This window comes from Panthera tigris, chromosome B2 (genome assembly GCF_018350195.1).
Source record: "Panthera tigris isolate Pti1 chromosome B2, P.tigris_Pti1_mat1.1, whole genome shotgun sequence".
NCBI lineage: Eukaryota > Metazoa > Chordata > Mammalia > Carnivora > Felidae > Panthera > Panthera tigris.
Window position 1 is genome coordinate 123,942,774 of NC_056664.1, and position 17,712 is coordinate 123,960,485.

The 17,712-nt window shown below is 40.3% G+C and overlaps 1 protein-coding gene across 1 annotated transcript; it reads left to right on the plus strand.

Annotated features, from left to right (window-relative positions):
- Positions 1-11,431: 11,431 nt before the first annotated feature.
- Positions 11,432-17,223, plus strand: SMIM28 (small integral membrane protein 28). The gene is made up of 2 exons (XM_042985357.1): positions 11,432-11,547; positions 16,288-17,223. The coding sequence occupies exons 1-2, from the start codon at positions 11,437-11,439 to the stop codon at positions 16,672-16,674; spliced, it is 498 nt and encodes a 165-aa protein (XP_042841291.1). The 5' UTR covers positions 11,432-11,436; the 3' UTR covers positions 16,675-17,223.
- The last annotated feature ends 489 nt before the right edge of the window (positions 17,224-17,712 follow it).

Sequence of the window (17,712 nt, forward strand, 5' to 3'; positions counted from 1 at the left end):
ATGGGGAAAAACTGAGAGCCTTTTCCCTGAGATCAGTAACACGACAGGAATGTCCACTCTCATCGCTGTTGTTTAACATAGTGCTGGAAGTTCTAGCATCAGCAATCAGACAACAAAAGGAAATCAAAGGCATCAAAATTGGCAAAGATGAAGTCAAGCTTTCACTTTTTGCAGATGACATGATATTATACATGGAAAATCCGATAGACTCCACCAAAAGTCTGCTAGAACTGATACATGAATTCAGCAAAGTTGCAGGATACAAAATCAATGTACAGAAATCAGTTGCATTCTTATACACTAACAATGAAGCAACAGAAAGACAAATAAAGAAACTGATCCCATTCACAATTGCACCAAGAAGCATAAAATACCTAGGAATAAATCTAACCAAAGATGTACAAGATCTGTATGCTGAAAACTATAGAAAGCTTATGAAGGTAATTGAAGAAGATTTAAAGAAATGGAAAGACATTCCCTGCTCATGGATTGGAAGAATAAATATTGTCAAAATGTCAATACTACCCAAAGCTATCTACACATTCAATGCAATCCCAATCAAAATTGCACGAGCATTCTTCTCGAAACTAGAACAAGCCATCCTAAAATTCATATGGAACCACAAAAGGCCCCGAATAGCCAAAGTAATTTTGAAGAAGAGACCAAAGCAGGAGGCATCACAATCCCAGACTTTAGCCTCTACTACAAAGCTGTCATCATCAAGACAGCATGGTATTGGCACAAAAACAGACACATAGACCAATGGAATAGAATAGAAACCCCAGAACTAGACCCACAAACGTATGGCCAACTCATCTTTGACAAAGCAGGAAAGAACATCCAATGGAAAAAAGACAGTTTCTTTAACAAATGGTGCTGGGAGAACTGAACAGCAACATGCAGAAGGTTGCAACTAGACCACTTTCTCACACCATTCACAAAAATAAACTCAAAATGGATAAAGGACCTGAATGTGAGACAGGAAACCATCAAAACCTTAGAGGAGAAAGCAGGAAAAGACCTCTCTGACCTCAGCCGTAGCAATCTCTTACTCGACACATCCCCAAAGGCAAGGGAATTAAAAGCAAAAGTGAATTACTGGGACCTTATGAAGATAAAAAGCTTCTGCACAGCAAAGGAAACAACCAACAAAACTAAAAGGCAACCAACGGGATGGGAAAAGATATTTGCAAATGACATATCGGACAAAGGGCTAGTATCCAAAATCTATAAAGAGCTCACCAAACTCCACACCCGAAAAACAAATAACCCAGTGAAGAAATGGGCAGAAAACATGAACAGACACTTCTCTAAAGAAGACATCCGGATGGCCAACAGGCACATGAAAAGATGTTCAACGTCGCTCCTTATCAGGGAAATACAAATCAAAACCACACTCAGATATCACCTCACGCCAGTCAGAGTGGCCAAAATGAACAAATCAGGAGACTATAGATGCTGGCGAGGATGTGGAGAAACGGGAACCCTCTTGCACTGTTGGTGGGAATGCAAATTGGTGCAGTCGCTCTGGAAAGCAGTGTGGAGGTTCTTCAGAAAATTAAAAATAGACCTACCCTATGACCCAGCAATAGCACTGCTAGGAATTTACCCATGGGATACAGGAGTACTGATGCATAGGGGCACTTGTACCCCAATGTTTATAGCAGCACTCTCAACAATAGCCAAATGACGGAAAGAGCCTAAATGTCCATCAACTGATGAATGGATAAAGAAATTGTGGTTTATATACACAATGGAATACTACGTGGCAATGAGAAAGAATGAAATATGGCCTTTTGTAGCAACGTGGATGGAACTGGAGAGTGTGATGCTAAGTGAAATAAGCCATACAGAGAAAGACAGATACCATATGGTTTCACTCTTATGTGGATCCTGAAAAACTTAACAGAAACCCATGGGGGAGGGGAAGGAAAAAAAAAAAGAGGTTAGAGTGGGAGAGAGCCAAAGCATAAGAGACTGTTAAAAACTGAGAACAAACTGAGGGTTGATGGGGGGTGGGAGGGAGGGGAGGGTGGGTGATGGGTATTGAGGAGGGCACCTTTTGGGATGAGCACTGGGTGTAGTATGGAAACCAATTTGACAATAAATTTCATATATTAAAAAAATAAATAAATAAATCTGTTTTGTCTGATAAAAAAAAAAAAAAAAGAAGGGCACTTGCTGGGATGGGCCCTGGGTATAGTATGTAAGTGATGAATCACTAAATTCTACTCCTGAAACCAACACTACACTATATGTTAACTTGAATTTAAATTTAAAAAAAAAAAGAAAAAAGGAGATGAAAGGGGTATAAATGATATGAAAAAATGTAAGGTTTGAAACTTAAAACACTGGGTAGCCAAGAATTTCAGAATTGCCAATGAACTCCATCTCATCCATCATCCTCAGAGTACCAGCCATGGGCTATAGACTATGGGGAAGCAGCGATTCCTGAGAACTAGGTTAAGTACAGTAACCAGAAGATAACTAAGGACACTCCCACAGGACAGATAATCGCCATGACGATGGTGCACACAATAGAGGATTGAGCCACAGATCAAGGAAACTTATGGAAAGTTTCACGGGCAAGCTGACATTTGGGCTGGACATTTACTAAAACTCTGCTCATTCTCAACCAAAAGGATAAAAAGAAAATTCCAAAACCAAAGATGAAAGACAACTGTCAGGCCATTGCTTAAGCATTTGAAAAATAGCATGAATGAAGAATTATTTAAAGTATATGTGTTATGGGCTGAAGTGTGTCCCCTTCCCCCCAAATTCATTTGTTGAAGCCTAATTCCCAGTACCTCGGAACGTGACTGTATTTAAAGGTAGGGATCTAATCCATCTTCAAAGACATAAAGTAGCTCACACGAGAGCACAGAAAGACAGCCATCCACAAGCCAAGGACAGAGACCTCAAAAGAAACCAACCCCACCGACACTTTGATCTCAAACTTCTTGCCTCCAGACTTGTGAGAAAGTCTACAGTTTAAGCCACCTAGTCTGTGGTACCCTGTATGGCAAGACCAGCAAACTAATACAATATAGTACACTTAAAATGATGCAAAAAATCCTGTGTGTCCTATAATATTCAAACTGTATTGTCTAATTAAAAAAAAAAAAAAACAGACATGGGGTGCCTGGGTGGCTCAGTCGGTTAAGTGTCCGACTTCGGCTCAGGTCACGATCTTGTGGTTCATGAGTTCGAGCCCCGCGTCAGGCTCTGTGCTGACAGTTTGGAGCCTGGAGCCTTCTTCGGATTCTGTGTCTCCCTCTCTCTCTGACCCTCCCCCCATTCATGCTCTGTCTCTGTCTCAAAAATAAATAAACATTAACAAAAAATTTAAAAAAAAAACAGACATGGATAGAATGATCCCATTTTTTTTTCAAAAGAAAAAACCGTGCAACTAAATGCATAAGTATAAAAAGATGACAGAAAAAAATTTTAAAAATAAAAATAGGGGAAACTGGGGGTGTGTTAAAGAGGTATATGGGAACTCTGTGCTTTTTGCTCAATTTTTTTTATGAACCTAAAACTACTGGGAAAAAAAGTCTATTAATTTAAAAGAAAAAAATTAAAATATCAGGTCATTCAAGTTGGGGGGTAGGGCTGGGGTGATCTAAGATCTTTGAAAAAAATGATTAAGATCTGGGCACCTGGGTGGCTCAATTGGGTGGGTGTCCAACTTCGGTTCAGGTCGTGATCTCATGGTTCAAGGGTTAAAGTCCCACATCCGGCTTTGCACTGACCGTGTAGAACCTGCTTCGGATTCTCCGTCTCCCTCTCTCTCTGCCCCTACCCTGCTCATGCTGTCTCCCTCTCCTTTCTCTCTCTCTCAAAAATAAATAAACACTGGGGCACCTGGGTGGCTCAGTCAGTTAAACGTCCAATTTTGTCTCAGGTCATGATCTCATGGTTTCTGAGTTTAAGCCCTGCGTCAGGCTCTGTGCTGACAGCTCAGAGCCTGGAGCCTGCTTCAAATTCTGGGTCTCCCTCTGTCTTTGCCCCTCCCCAACTCGGGCTGTCTCTATCTCTCCTTCAAAAATAAATAAACCTTAAAAAAGTGAAAATAAACATTTAAAAAAAGATTAAGATCTCAATAAAATATTCAGAACCCTTCAACCAACAATTAGAGCAGTCATGGTTTTCAACCACACATGGAATGCTTAGAGAAAAACTAACCACATATTTTTATTAAGCTACAAGTTTAAAGAACTGCTATCATATCAGTATGTTCTCTAAAAACAACGAAACTTATTTATAAATTTAAAAAAGTGTAGGGGCACCTGGGTGGCTCAGGCGGTTGAGCATCCGACTTTGGCTCAGGTCATGATCTCACAGTCTGTGAGTTCCGGCCCCACGTGGGGCTCTGTGCTGACAACTCAGAGCCTGAAACCTGCTTCAAATTCTAGGTCTCCCTCTCTCTCTGCCCTCCCCCACTCATGCTCTGTCTGTCTGTCTCTCTCTCTGTCAAAGATAAATAAACATTAAAAAAAATTTTTTTTAATGTGTAAACAGGAAATCCTCTGACAGGTAGAAATTAAATGCATGTCTAAGTCTTGGGTCAGGGCGCATGGGTGGCTCAGTCGATTAAGCATCTGACTTCGGCTCAGGTCATGATCTCACAGTTAGTGAGTTCGAGCCCCACATGGGGCTCTGTGCTGACAGCTCAGAGTCTGGAGCCTGTTTCGGATTCTGTGTCTCCCTCTCTCTCTCTGCCCTTCCCCCACTAGTGCTCTATCTCTCTCTGTCTCAAAAATAAACAAACACTAAAAAGATTTTTTTTAAATAAATAAATAAATCAGTCCGGGTCAAATAAAAAGAATTGAAATTTAAAAATACTCAGAACTAAGTAATAAAAGTTAGATACATCAAAATTTGGAGAAAGCAGCTAAAGCAATTGTCAGAGGGTAACTTATAGCCCTACCTACTTATAAAGAAAATAAAACTAAAAATGTCCGGAGTTAAGCATTCATCTCAAGAAATTTAGAATCATCAGAACAGCAAAACACATTCAAAGAAAACAGAAAAGAAACAGAGTGGAAATTCATGAAATAGAAAAGACAGAATCAAGAAGCCCAATATGATCTTTAGAAAAAATTAATAGAATTGACAAATCCACAGTCTTGTTCAAAGATGAAAAAAATTAGGAAGCACAAATGAAATTGGGGGTAAAAAAGGACATAACCAGAGATACAGGGGGGATTTAAAGAGAATGAAAATCAATGATGCCAATAAACTTGAAAACATAAAAGTCCTTTGAAATAAGGACTGTACACAGGTACAGCCCAGTGTATCGACCCACTGATTCAAGTGCCAGCACTGTGGAGTTTGAATAGGGACCTCCACGGAGCAGGAAATGAGTCCAGTACCCAGATGTAGCTCCAGTCGCTCCCGGGTTCATAGTCTAAGTACATGCAATCCAGTAATCTTCTGGTGAAGTCATCTTCCTGACAGTGGTCAATAGAGAAATCCAGATGGCATGTAAAAGGAGATTCCAGTAGTTCCTACTTCCCAAAGCAAATATCTGAGTTCCCACTGAATGTTAGGACTGGACTGGGCTTTCAGAGACCGTGACTTCAAAAACAATTGTTCATCTTCAATTAGTGAGGTCGAGAAAGACTTTGGGGCCATCTCAACACAGAATATAACCTATGAACTAGTGAAAGCATGTACACAGCACAGAAGCAGGCGGAAGATGTGGTCACTGACTGTGTCTGGGCTGATGGCGATAGAGGCAGGTCAGGAAAAATGTCAAAACACACACACACACACACACACACACACACACACACACGCCCACAAACAATGCTAGAGAAAGGAGTTTGAAGGCAACTGATTTTTCCTATGAGGACTCATTTTTATAGCCATGCAACATTTGTCATCTCTAGGATTCCCATCAAGCTTAAGGCAACTACACCTAAGAAAAGAGGAACAGCCCCCATTATCCTAAATTTCCTTTGCTCACAGTGAGGTGTGGTTACATCCAGACCTTATTTCTGGGAATTGCATAATCTTGGAAAACCTTGGAAAATTGTTTAATTTTTATTATTTAATTTTTAATTTTAATTTTAAAAAATTTCTGAATCCTTCATCTCCCAATCTGCAAATTTAGAAATAATTCTTATAATTCAGAGTTGTAAAAAAAAATAGATAATATAATAATATATGACAGTTTAGGCATTAAATAATGGGGTTCCTCCACCCAACTCCCTGTCATATATATGAACAAAGAAAATATGTACAAATTACATGAGGATTTTTAATCTAAATGCATCCACCTACCTAGTTCCAATTTTAAATTCAACAGTATCAATTTAATTTCAAAACATTTGCGATCATTGTGTTTTTAAACATAGTTTTAACATTTACATTTGAGAGAGAGAGAGACAGAGACAGAGGTTCAGGGGGGAGGGGCAGAGAGAAAGGGAGAAACAATCTGAAGCAGGCACAAACTGCAAGACCATGACCTGAGCCAAAGTCAGACACTCAACCAACTGAGCCACCCAGGACCCCCTTGTGATCATTTTTCTACTTTAATTATATCTAGATTTTCCTTGATTCTAGGTATAGAGATCTAAAGGCCAAATATTTGAAAAGACCCAAGTTCATGACTAGAGAACACAGTATGCTCATACAGTTCATATCCTGCTTTCTGATTTGGGGGAAGAATTGATATTTTTAAAAATATTCTTCCATTGTAGGTAGGAATTTAAAAATAGTTGACTGAAGGAGAAAGGAAATTTCTGGAGTGATGGAAATGTTTTATGTATTTTATATGTTTTACGTGGTGATTACAGGGGTAAATAAACTGTCAAAATTCATCAAACTGAACTCATAAGATCTTTGAGCTTAGACTCACTAAAATCTGCCCATAAGAACGCTAAGATTCTGTTTTATGTCAATTGTAGCTTTATAAAATTTCTTTTAATCTTTTGTTCAAAATGGAAATCTTCCTTTTCCACAAGTGTTCATATTTTTCCAAAGTAAACTTCGTATCAATAATTTTTCCTTTTTTATCGTCATACTTGTTTCTTTAAAAAATCATTTCTGGCTCATCTTCTTCTTTCAGTCCATATTGCTACTGGATTTAGTCACATTGTTTGGGTCTCTTCCCTTCCAGACGATCAGGGACAAAGTTGACAAAACCCAAGGCCAGAACTGACCCTTGGGTGAACCCCTGGTCTCCGTGGAACTCTGGTTCTGGCAGAATGACTCATCACCGTGCTCCCTGTTGTCTACTGATTAGTTTTCAGTCCTCCTAATCAAATAGAAGCTTATTTGATTCCATAATCGCCATCTGGAGAAAGTATGCTGACCAGTTTGCTAAAATTCAAATGTATTTGCTAGTTTAGAATTAATGGTGGGAAAAAAATACTACTGTTCTATACGCATCTTTAGTTCGTTTCAATCTTCCCCTACCATGAGTTTTCAGGGGCTTTTCCTCCATTACTGACCCCTCCATTATTTCACATATGTGAAACAGCTAAAGCAAATTCCCTTGGGCCCAACTGATCTACAAACCAGCAGATCCAGAAAACCAAGGAGTCTTGGTAATTCTTGAAAACATAATATCTATATTCATAGAAAAATTTTAAATGTTGATCAGCAAAAAGAACCATAGTCCCATAAAAAAAAAAACAACTCATATTTCTGCCACTTAGAAAAAATACCGTTGTTAACGTTGACTTTTTTTGATATGCAGAGACATTAAAATGTATAATAAAGATGCAGTTTCCTGAAAAGTTTCTCTTAATATGTGGTAAGCATTTTACAGTTTTCTGGTACTTACTTTCAGGTGATAATCTGTCTTTATATGCGGATATCTTATTAGCCAATTATCATTTTGTAGGATTTTTAATAATTTCCTATTGTTTGTTATCATGGACGTTCAAAGTGTGTTAAAATGGCTTTCGATAATATAATACCTTTGAATATTCATCAAATTATTTTTTTTTATTTTTAAATTTTTTTCAGATTATTTCCTAAGGATGAATTCCTAGAAGTGGAATTGCTGAGGGTTGACATATATTGATGGCTTCTTTTCTCTGTTATCTATTAACTTGTTCTGTTTTGGTATGTAACTCTACTTTGGTATGGAACACTACCTCTCTATGCAGCTACTGCATCATTCTTTTGTTCCCCTTTCAGGCAAAAATAACCCAAAGTTTTCGATATTCACTATCTCCAATTCTGCTCCGCCTTTTCTCTCTTATAACCATTCCATTCAAGCTTTGCCCCAGCCACCCCACCAAAACTGCTCTTGTCCAAATAACCAATGGCACCCTTTCCCCACAACCCATTTTGTTAAATCCCGTATTAAATCTCATCCATCATCTTACTTGGTTCCACAGTAGCTTTTGAGACAGAGGATCATTCCCTCTTTCTAGAAACATTTCTTCCCTTGGATTCCAGGATACCAGACATTCTTGGCTTCTCTTACACCTGACTGGCCACTCCCTTTGTCTCCCCATCCTACTGATCTTAATTCTTTTGGTGAGCTCATCAAGTCTTGTAGTTTTAAATACCAACTCCCTGACAATGGGTTCCAACTATTGTCTGTGGTCTAGTCCTCAATCCTGAATTCAAATTCAAATACCCAAATTCCCACACATTGCAAACTTAGCATGTCCAAACTCAATTCTGAATCTTTATTCTTCTCGTGTAAAACCAAAACCAAATAACCTGCCCCATCCAGCGGTCATCCTTCCTGTTGCTCGAGCCTAAAACAGAATGCTCCTTGGTTTCTTTTCCCCCATTTTGCATCACTTTCAGTTCTTTCAGAAATCTTGTTGGGTCTATTCCTAAAAATCTATCTAGAACGTCATCACCTCCACTGCTACTACTCTGGTCCAGTGTTTCTTCCCTGGATTATTACAAGAGCCCCTAGCTGGCCTCCCTGCTTTTGTCCTAATTCCTACACCTATTTCAAACACAGATGAGCCTGAGTTATCCTTTTAAAATGGAAGTTATCCTTTTAAAATGGAAGCCACAGACTCCTCTGCTCAAAATGCTACATGACCGCTCCATTTTTCTTAGAGTAAAAGCCAAAATTCTTACAATGCTCTATAAATTCTACACTCTATGCTGTCCTAACACCTCCCACATATTCTCTCTTTCTCTCTCTCTCTCTCTCTCTCTCTCTCCTTGTCTCCTGCTTTTTTCCTAGCTCCAGCCACCCTGAACTTCTAGTCATTCTGAGAACTTACCAGGCATGTATCTGCCTCAGGACCTTTGCACTGGCTATTCCCTTGGTCTGTAATGCTTTTCTGATAACTTCATGGCTGAATCCCTTGCATCCTTCAGCTTTCTGTGCAAATATCACTTACCCTGAGGTCCCAGTTGACTTCCCCTTTTAAAAGCCCCCCTCCTTCCACATTTACTTTGCTCCTCTTCTTTTCCTCGATAGCATTTATCACCTTCTGATATATACATTTTACTTGCGTGATTTGTTTCTCTTGGTCCCCAAAAATGTATCCATAAAAGCAGGAATCTCTATCTGATTCATTCAATGACGGAGGAAGGTCAACATTTCAGATGCATACGTAATGTTTTTGATCCAGATTTCCACTTTGCTTCTCCAGAAATGAAAGTATTTACGTAATAAGGTAGAGAAGGAGTTGAGGACATAGTCCTGCAAAGCCACAGACACGCAAAATAGCAAATAATAAATAAACAGGTCAGGTGTTTTGGATTTAACAGCGTGGGGATGCAGGATTGGCTGCAAACAGGAATTCATCAGCTGAACAAGGCAATTATGTAACTAAGAGCACAAAATCAACTTACTCCATGATAAGAAATAAAAGGATGAAGTGACAAAGGAGTTCTACACTAAGATACTGATCTGGGCCCTGGGAAACTTCGTGAAAACTTTACCACAAATAAGTTTGGCAAAGAGCCAGACTTCATCAAGGAGGGCAGCGGTCTTTGGAAGAGTAAGGAAAACTAGGGCTCCTCCTAAGAAAATTGGATCTATCTAAAACTGTATTGAGTTTACCACCTCACCCCAGAAACCTATTCATAGGCCACCATGAGCCAATGTTGGAGAACCCTAATTAACAAAAAACAATAGGGGCACCTGGTGGCTCCGCTGGTTAAGTATCCGACTTCAGCTAAGGTCATGATCTAGTGGTTCGTGGGTTGGAGCCCGGCACTCGGCCCTCCTCTGTCGGAGCGGAGTTGCTTTGGAGCCTGCCTGCCTCTCTCTCTCTCTCTCTCTCTCTCTCTCTCTCTCTCCTCTCTCTCTCTCTCTCTCTCTCTCTGCCCCTCCCACGCATGGGCTCTTTCTCTCTCTCTCAAAAACAGATAAACATTAACAAAAAATTTTTAAGAAAAAAATAGTAATCATAGTTAAGAAATACTATTTCAGGGACGCCTGGGTGGCTCAGTCAGTTAAGTGTCCAACTCTTGGTTTTGGCTCAAGTTATGATCTCAGGGTTCATGGGTTCAAGCCCCTAGTTGGGCTCTGCACTAACAGCATGGAGTCTGCTTGGGATTCTCTCTCTCTTTCTCTGCTCCTCCCCTGCTCGTGTGTGTGTGTGTGTGTGTGTGTGTGTGCGCGCGCGCACGTGCACACACACTCTCAAAATAAATAAATAAACTTTTTAAAAAAGAAATACTATTTCAGCATCATGACAGTTGCTTGGATGGAAATGATGCTTAGGTCAGGATGTGGGTAGTTGCAATACTGAATTGCAGTATTTTGAATAAATATTTGAAACTGACGTTTACTCTGCTAAAAGAAAGAGAATCCAACCACCACGTCTTAAACGTTCAATTCTCCATAAACACGTAGAATTAAACATCCCAAGGTTACCTCCGTGAATGCTCAAATTGAAAGTTTTTTTATTTTAAGCTTGGTATAATTTTATAAAGTTCCCAAGATAATCAAAAGAAATACTATTTAAGTATTGGTAATTTTTTTTTTTAACTGAAACCAGAAAATATTTCTTCCAAACAATCTGAGCTATTGTGTGTCTGGCTTCTGTACAACTTTGTCATTAACATCCTTCATCTAAATAATTCACTAAAATGTTATAAAGCAGTCCTGCTTCTCTACCGAATACCCCTTCTCTCTGTGTCATAGAACACAGAAATAATTAAAGGAAATTCCGCTTGGGTAGTTTTACTGTAACAATGCTAATGCAGAGACATCCTCTGTCCAAAATCTATTTCATGTCTGACATCTGATGCCAATCCTTACCGTGAGAAAGGCCACGAAAACAAATGCGGAGGCACTGAATTTAAATACAGGCAGTCCTGGGAGGTCTCTCTGATTGGTTTCTCCTCCTGGTTGCCACTCGTCAAAGAACGAATTTACCAACAGCCATCAGCCGAGCACATCCAAGCTGGATGGAGGCCGCACGCAGGCGGTGTTGTTGAAATCTGGGCAGCGAGGTAGAAGGGTGGCCAGTGCGTCAGTCGGATGCAAACATGCGGGGACTGATGGCCAGCAGCTGGAGGAAGTATGGACACGCTGGCAGGGGGACACATGAGTGGTTAACTAGAGAATCAAGCCTACCTCTCCCGGAAACCCAGCTGCAGGTCTGTACCCATGACTTAAGCCTTTTCTTCCCCCCAAAGTATCTTGGTCAGTTTTAAAGCCAACAATGCCTGTATCCGTAGGATCTTAAAACTTAGTGGCCGCATTTTACTCCCTGGGGATGACAGAAAGCTGACTTCACGGACTGGCACAGTCTGGGGAAGTAACGTGAAAGTTGCCGTCTTTTGACAATGATGAATTCAAGTGAAACTTGCCACAGAGATGTTCCAAGAACACGTGATAGGTCAGACTTCTCCCAGAAATAACCTGAGGGCAGGAGAGGGGACGACAGAGTTGTGGGCCTTGGTTTTAGGACTTTGTTCTTTACACAGGAAGCGATGTCTGCTTACAGGAAAACAAGAGGCCCCCCTGCAGCTCTCTGGCGGTGTGAGGAGGGGACAGTGTTGCTCTGAGAGTTAGAAGAAGCCACGGATCTTACCTCAGGGAGGGCAGCTGGGGGTGGGGGGGTGGTCAGGCAGGCTTTTGTCTCTAAGAAACACCAGCGGCTTGGCTTTGCCTGGGAAGTCACCAAAGAAGCCTCAACCTGAGGCAGCACCAGGGAAAAATATTTGTAGAAACCTAAGGACTCAATTAATGTTATCAGCAGGAGGGAAGCGAGGGATACTGCGGTCCCCAGAACAAAAGAGGGAAACCAACCTATTTTCTTCTTGTCTGGAACATCAGCTGAGGACACTGGTGTCTAAGTCCTCCCAAACTACCTCTTCCAGAAAGAAATTTTAGATGCATTTTATATATACTCACGTATATATTTATATTTACATTTTATGTTTATAATTGCATTTATACTTATGATTGTATATCCTTCAACAGTTACACTTTTGACTGAATATTTTGAGACGTTCCCTGAATAACAAAGTTCTTGCATCAATAGACACGTCAGAGAAATATTAAAAGAAACAACTTTGAGGGAAGTTAACAAACTAGAACATTTGACTGAAAAAGCAGACATCTGTGGGGCGCCTGGGAGGCTCAGTCAGTAAAGCGTCTGACTTTGGCTCAGGTCATGAGCTCAAGGGTCCCTGACTTTGAGCCCTGTGTTGAGCTCCGTGCTGACAGCTGGGAGCCTGGAACCTGCTTGGGATTCTGTGTCTCCCTCTCTCTCTGCCCCTCCCCCTCTCACACTCTCTCTCTCCCTCTCTGTCAAAAATGAATAAACATTTAAAAAAATTGCTTTAAAGTAGGCACCCTTTTTGCATTAAAAAAAAAAATCCAAAATAATTTGAACCAATACACCAAGAATTAGTGAAAGAGAAAATTAAGGATATCATAAATTTGTTCCGTATCTCTGTGCTTCTCTTCACTAGAAAAGGAGTTCTTTATGTCAAGAAATTGTCCTAATTTGCCATCTTAGATAAATCTTTTAGTGCCACTTTATATTTGGATACATTTGACTCAACCAGAGGAAGTACTGATTACAGGAAGGGACTATGTCCTTTCCCCTTCCAAAATTCTGCAACTAATTGCAAACTAATTGTAAAAAAATGCAACGAGTATTGATAATTACCATAAATGGCATAGTTGTAAACAATAGTGTCTATCACACAAAACCTTTTAAATAGAACATTAAGTATCTTTATATTCTATGCATATTGAACTCAGAGAGTGTAACAGAGTATTTAAAATTTGATGGCCCCAACTGTTTAGAAACTATTATCATTCATATAATTGATGGAGAATGAAGAAAATTGAGTTATGCAAAACAGTCCAAGTTTATCAAGGTTGAAGAGTAATTGTTTTAAGCACCAAAAGTGATAACAGTTTTAACATTTTTATTGATTCGTCTAGAGAAAAAAATCTCAACATAGTTAAATTGCTGTTGACTCCAACTTGTTTTTTACTCGTGGTAGTAAATTTATATTTATGAGTTCATCTATTCTTATAGCTTTTGTAATCAAAGTCGTATTATATCACAACAGATTTTAAGTTAGTAGTTTTGATAAATTAGATTATGCGTAAGAAAACAGAAAGAACCCATAATTTAGAAATATATCACATACATAAAATATATTACTAAAATATTTTTTTCTGAAAAAATACAGTCCTTATAATATAAACATAGTAATGCTAGGTTTTTTAATGTTCACTATATTTTCTAACCTTAGCAATACATTTCTAGACTTCTGTTTATCTTTTGTATTTTATTTTCTAGTAAATTTGACCATGTGAGTCCCTGAGATATAAATAAATATTTATTATTCACCAAGTGCTTTATACACATTGATTCATTAAATTCTCGTGCCAACCGTCCAAAAAAGATGTTACTATTTCCACTTCACAGAGAAGGAAACCCAGACCCATAGGGGACAAATAAATGGTCCAAGGTCACTCAGGTATTAGAAAGTCCTACTAGAGTTCAAAGCCAGGGCTATCACACTCCAAAACAAAAACAAAACTTTTAATTTGTATGCACTTTAAGCTAAAATACCTGAACTTACATCTTACCAAGAACAAACTATCTGGCAATATAAATATTAAATAAACTATCTAATTTTGTACCAAAATAACACACATAATTGCAAATTCTTCAGGATATAAAAAAGATTATACAACACTAGATGAGGTCATGGTCACTCTTAAGAGGTCATGGTCAGCAAAACAGTTGTTCTCACCCCCAAAATCAAGGAAAGACCCTCAACTCTCATAGTTTTATTATCATCAAAAGACATGGGGTATCAGAATGGATAAAAACACAAGATTCATCTATATGCGACCTACAAGAGACTCATTTTAGACATAAAGACACCTGCAGATCGAAAGTGAGGGGCTGGAGGGGACCTGGGTGGCTCAGTCAGTTAAGCATTGACTTCAGCTCAGGTCATGATCTCGTGGTTCCTGAGTTTGAGCCCCACGTCAGGCTCTGTGCTAAAAGCTCAGAGCCTGGAGCTTGCTTCGGATTCTGTGTCTCCTTCTCTCTCTGCCCCTTCCCCACTCATATTCTCTCTCTCTCTCAAACATCAACAAACTAGAAAGAAAGAAAGAAAGAAAGAAAGAAAGAAAGAAAGAAAGAGGATAGAGAACCATCCATCATGCTAACGGACGTTATAATTTGTTTTAAATAAGAAGATAAAGAGTTTAGTATTTTGCTTGTTTGTTTGAAACACAATATAAGGCTTTAATTTTTTTTCTTCTGTAATAGTGGATACAAACATTACATTTGGTGCTGTATGAGTTGTATAACAGAGAGGTTGTTTTCTTTCTTTTTTTTTTTTTTTAATACCTCACTACTTCTTAGCAGCTTTATTGAAAGCAGTGTGTATGCAATTTGGAACAGTATTTTTTATATTGCTTTTGTACCTTGCTGTTGAAGCATCATTTCATGGCTCTTATATTATTTACTCCCTCAAGAACCATCATTACCTTGTGAGCTAATAGTGTAAAATCAATACCTTCTAGGTTGCTTAAGAATTTATCTGCAATTTTTTTTTTAACCAGTGAACTTTCAAGAATATTTAATTTCATGTTTCCACTGAAGTTTGGCTGGGAGACGGGAAGCCCTGCAGAGGATTACTATCATAATAGCAAAGCACCAAATAGGCTTACACTTCAAAGATTTTACTCTAAGAAAATAACCAGACAATTAGTGTTTATACCAGACAGGGCTCACAAATAACTGGTATCTCAACGTACAGACACTGCAGAAATCCTCTCATGTCTAGCTTAATAACATCCTAGGGTAGGTAGGGTATTTAGGGGGTGGGGAGGTTGTTTGTTTTCTATAGGATTATAAGATTCATTAGACTTAATTGCTCAATTCAGGCTTTTTTCCCCTTTGAACAGATATAAACCAGCATGTTGCATGAATTTCAGCATGTGGCAGGAATTTGGCTGCAAATTAGTTGCTACACAGTCACTTAGAGAAATTTTAGGCTACGATATAATTTTTTCTTTAAAGAATTCAAAGTTTCCATATCGATGCTACAGATATCGCAAAAACAAATGGAAGGAATTTTAAAATCTCATGCATCATAAGCATTAGCTATTAACTCAGATTTCAAATACTCTTTTTTAATGTTTTTTTATTTACTTTTGAGAGAGAGAGAGAGAGTGAGAGAGAGAGAGAGTGAGAGAGAGTGAGAGAGAGAGAAAGAGTGAGAGAGAGAGAAAGAGTGAGAGAGAGAGAGAGAGAGTGAGAGAGAGAGAGAGAGCGTGAGCAGAGGAAGGGGCAGAGAAAGAGGGAGACACAGAATTCCATGCAGGCTCCAGGCACAGAGCCCCACGTGGGGTTCGAACACTGGAACCACCAGATCATGACCTGAGCTGAAGTCAGATGCGTAAAGGCCTGAGACAGCCAGCCAGCCACCCCCTCAAATATTCTTTATTGTGACATGCACACATAACGATGTCAGAATTCATGCCAGCATTAAAGGATTTAAGTTCCATATGGTCCTTTGTGCGGCAATACAACATCATTGGCCTAGTTCTAAATTAAGTAAGTGCATAAATAGTTAAGAGCAGCCATTCGAAGAATGAAGGGTGGACCTACCGACGAAAACCTACTCTCCTACTGTAATATGAAATACCGTAGGATACCATCAACGTGTATTTTTGACATCTGCATTCCTACTTCATCATATAAATTCGCTTTATTTCCTGCGGGCTCCAGCTCATTGGCATAAAGAAATGACGACAGTGATTCTGAGAGTGGGAATGATGCTGAGAATCAAAAGGAAAGAGACTCTGCTTTCCTCTCCTCCTAACCCAGCTCTGTTCCCTCACTGCAGGGCACCCAGAAGGTAAGTTCCGCGAAAGACGACGTGGAGCCCTTCCTGTGCATCCTTCTTCCAGCGACCATCCTGCTCTTCCTGGCCTTTCTGCTGCTGTTCCTGTACCGCCACTGCCAGGCCGCTAGGCCCCCGGGGCAGGTGTTCAGCATCGACCTCCCAGAGCACCCCCCCTCGGCGGGAGAGGTCACGGACTTCCGGCCCGGCCTCCCCTGGAGCAGCGAGCCTGGCTTCCCTTACTCCCCGCTGCCCCGGGAGGCGGCCCTCGTCCCAGCGTGCTCACCACCCTCCTACGAAGAGGCCACCAGGACCCGCCCTGGGGCAGGGACTCTGGATGCAGGCCTGCGGCGTCAGGAGGGGTCACCTGGCCCGGGGGAGCAGCTATAAACTGCACTCGGGAACTATTTCAAGCTAACAGAGAGCGCCCCCCACCCTGCCACTCACCGGGGAAGGGAGCGGTAGGGGGGTTCCAGACCTTCCCTGCACTTCCCTGGCAGGCTCCAGCGTGAATCAGGCGCTTCAGGCTGGGGGTGAAGCCTGACAAATGTCAATCTGGTTAGCCATCGTCACGCTCCGTGGGGAAAATTTCTCCTAAACATGTAACAGCCCTGAGAAAAATAGGAAAGTGCTACAGGGGTTGAGAAAAAACTAGGATTATTAGTCAGCCTAGGAAGTAGGTCTGAAGGAAAAGGAAAACATTGATCAGCCACAGGAGCCTGCTTTTGCCACCAAATAAAATGTGTCTGCCTACACACGTTTTTCAGGGTTTTATGGTCTCACTAGTGAGTTCCAGAAGGAAAACCTCTCTAGAGCTGCAGTGGCCAGTTGTGTTGTAAACAATGGTAAAGTAGGTTTCAGTATTAAGAATGAAAGTGCAGACATTTGCAAACACTTTAGTTAAAGAAGACAATAATAATAAAGCTCTCTGGAATTCTCTCCTGCCCGGTGTAGCTCTTGCTTACTTGTGTTCTTCTGATCTGTCTCCTAGCGCAGGAAAAGGAGGAGGCTGTTGTGTGGGAACGTCTCACACTAGAACGTCGTGGTTGTCAGCGCTGTGGCAGGACAGGACAGGACAGAGTTGCTGCTTTCACACATCATCTTAGGGACACTATGGCTGAATATGGCCTTCCCCAAATAGAGTAAGAGAGTAGATATTGGTTTAACGTTGGAAAGTAAAGGTCCACATTTTGGGTCCCATGGTAAGAAGACATAGATTAGCTCTAACAGGGACCTCGTGAATCATAGGTCCAAACTCTTGCCTTACAGATATCAAAACTAGAATGCGGGGAGGTTAGGAAACGTGTCTGGGGTTAACGACCTCATAAAAGAGCTTGGGTGAGAAGCCTCTGTGCCCTGGGCTAGCACACTAGATTTTCTAGGACAATTGCTAATGTGGAATTTCGGGTCGTGCTCTTGGCTGGGCAC